Source organism: Sphaeroforma arctica (genome assembly GCF_001186125.1).
Source record: "Sphaeroforma arctica JP610 unplaced genomic scaffold supercont1.8571, whole genome shotgun sequence".
Taxonomy (NCBI): domain Eukaryota; class Ichthyosporea; order Ichthyophonida; genus Sphaeroforma; species Sphaeroforma arctica.
In genome coordinates this window covers 1-1,212 of record NW_014031987.1, presented here as the reverse complement: position 1 = coordinate 1,212, position 1,212 = coordinate 1, and the positions used below count along the sequence as shown (strand labels likewise).

At 49.8% G+C, this 1,212-nt stretch overlaps 1 protein-coding gene across 1 annotated transcript; it reads right to left on the bottom strand.

Annotated features, from left to right (window-relative positions):
• Positions 1-315: 315 nt before the first annotated feature.
• SARC_16643 (hypothetical protein) lies at positions 316-1,050 on the bottom strand (the record flags this gene model as incomplete). Its single annotated transcript, XM_014289253.1, has 2 exons — positions 316-961; positions 999-1,050. Coding segments are annotated over 2 exons (698 nt in total), but the record flags the coding sequence as incomplete, so codon positions are not given.
• Between the last annotated feature and the right edge of the window lie 162 nt (positions 1,051-1,212).

Sequence of the window (1,212 nt, the reverse complement as noted above, 5' to 3'; positions counted from 1 at the left end):
ATATATATATATATATATGTATATATATATATATATATATAGTGCGCATGCAAACTAACAAAAGAAAACCCCAAAATCCTAAAGACCAAAACCCTAAAACCGCATACAGAGTGATCTACACCACTCATCGTAATCCGCATGCTCCTCACATACTTAGCAACCCTCTCACGTCCCGCCAAAAGCATCGCCCCGAGGCACAGGATATACAGAGCCCCTATGCAGTCCAACCGCAGAAAGGCCGTTGCAGCGGTCATGAGATAGCACACACTCAGCCCAATCAACGAGTACAGATTATCCAGCAAGTAAAGAAAATACGCGCCTAAACTCAGATGGATGGGGTCATCTATAGGGTCTTTGGCCGGACTCTGCGGTCGCGACGACTCCCCGGCGCTTGTCTCGCCCTGAGCCTGGCTGTGTGGATGGGTATCCGTACTGTGCGTAGCCCCGGCCCGATCCCGGTTTGTCCCGTTATACAACCCGAGGTTCGGACGTGTATACCTACCGTCAGCTGCCCGTGCGCCGTCTCTGTACAGGTTGGGTGACGTGTGCGAGTGTAGACCTCCGAATAGATCCGTACCCAGGCCATGCCCCTCTCCATCCAACCTCACGTCCATGTCTTTCTGTCTGTCTGTGCTTGTATGGGCAAGTGGCGGTGCATGTGTATGTGTATATGCCTGTGGGTCTCTATCCCTATCTCCATCTCTGCCTCTATGCACGTCTCCATAGTCCGGCAGATATCCCTGTGTATCTGTAGGCACGGTCATGTGTGTCTCGGCTCTCGATGCGTCCACTTCCACCTCCACCCTATCCGCGTGGTAGGTATTATTGTAGGTATTTAACTGTGAGTGTCGCGGCCTATCAGCTTGGTAGGTATTTTGGTAGGTATTTGACTGCGGGTCCGAGTGGCGCCGGGTGAGGGGTACGGCCACGTGCTTGCCCACGTACTCACTGTTTTTGTTGACTACGCGCGCAATAGCAAGTAACAGAATGGTTGCAACGTAGTCGAAGATAGAGAACCAGTGATGCTTCTCGGCGTGCAGGCCGAACCATTCTAGATCTGCAATTACAGTAGATATGATAGGTAGGATGGGTACGAAACTGTGAGTGCATGGACATTTGTCTTTGGGATGCAAAATTGAGGTGTATAGGTATATATCTATATATAGATACATATATAGGATTCTGTGTATGGACTTGTACACACACACACAT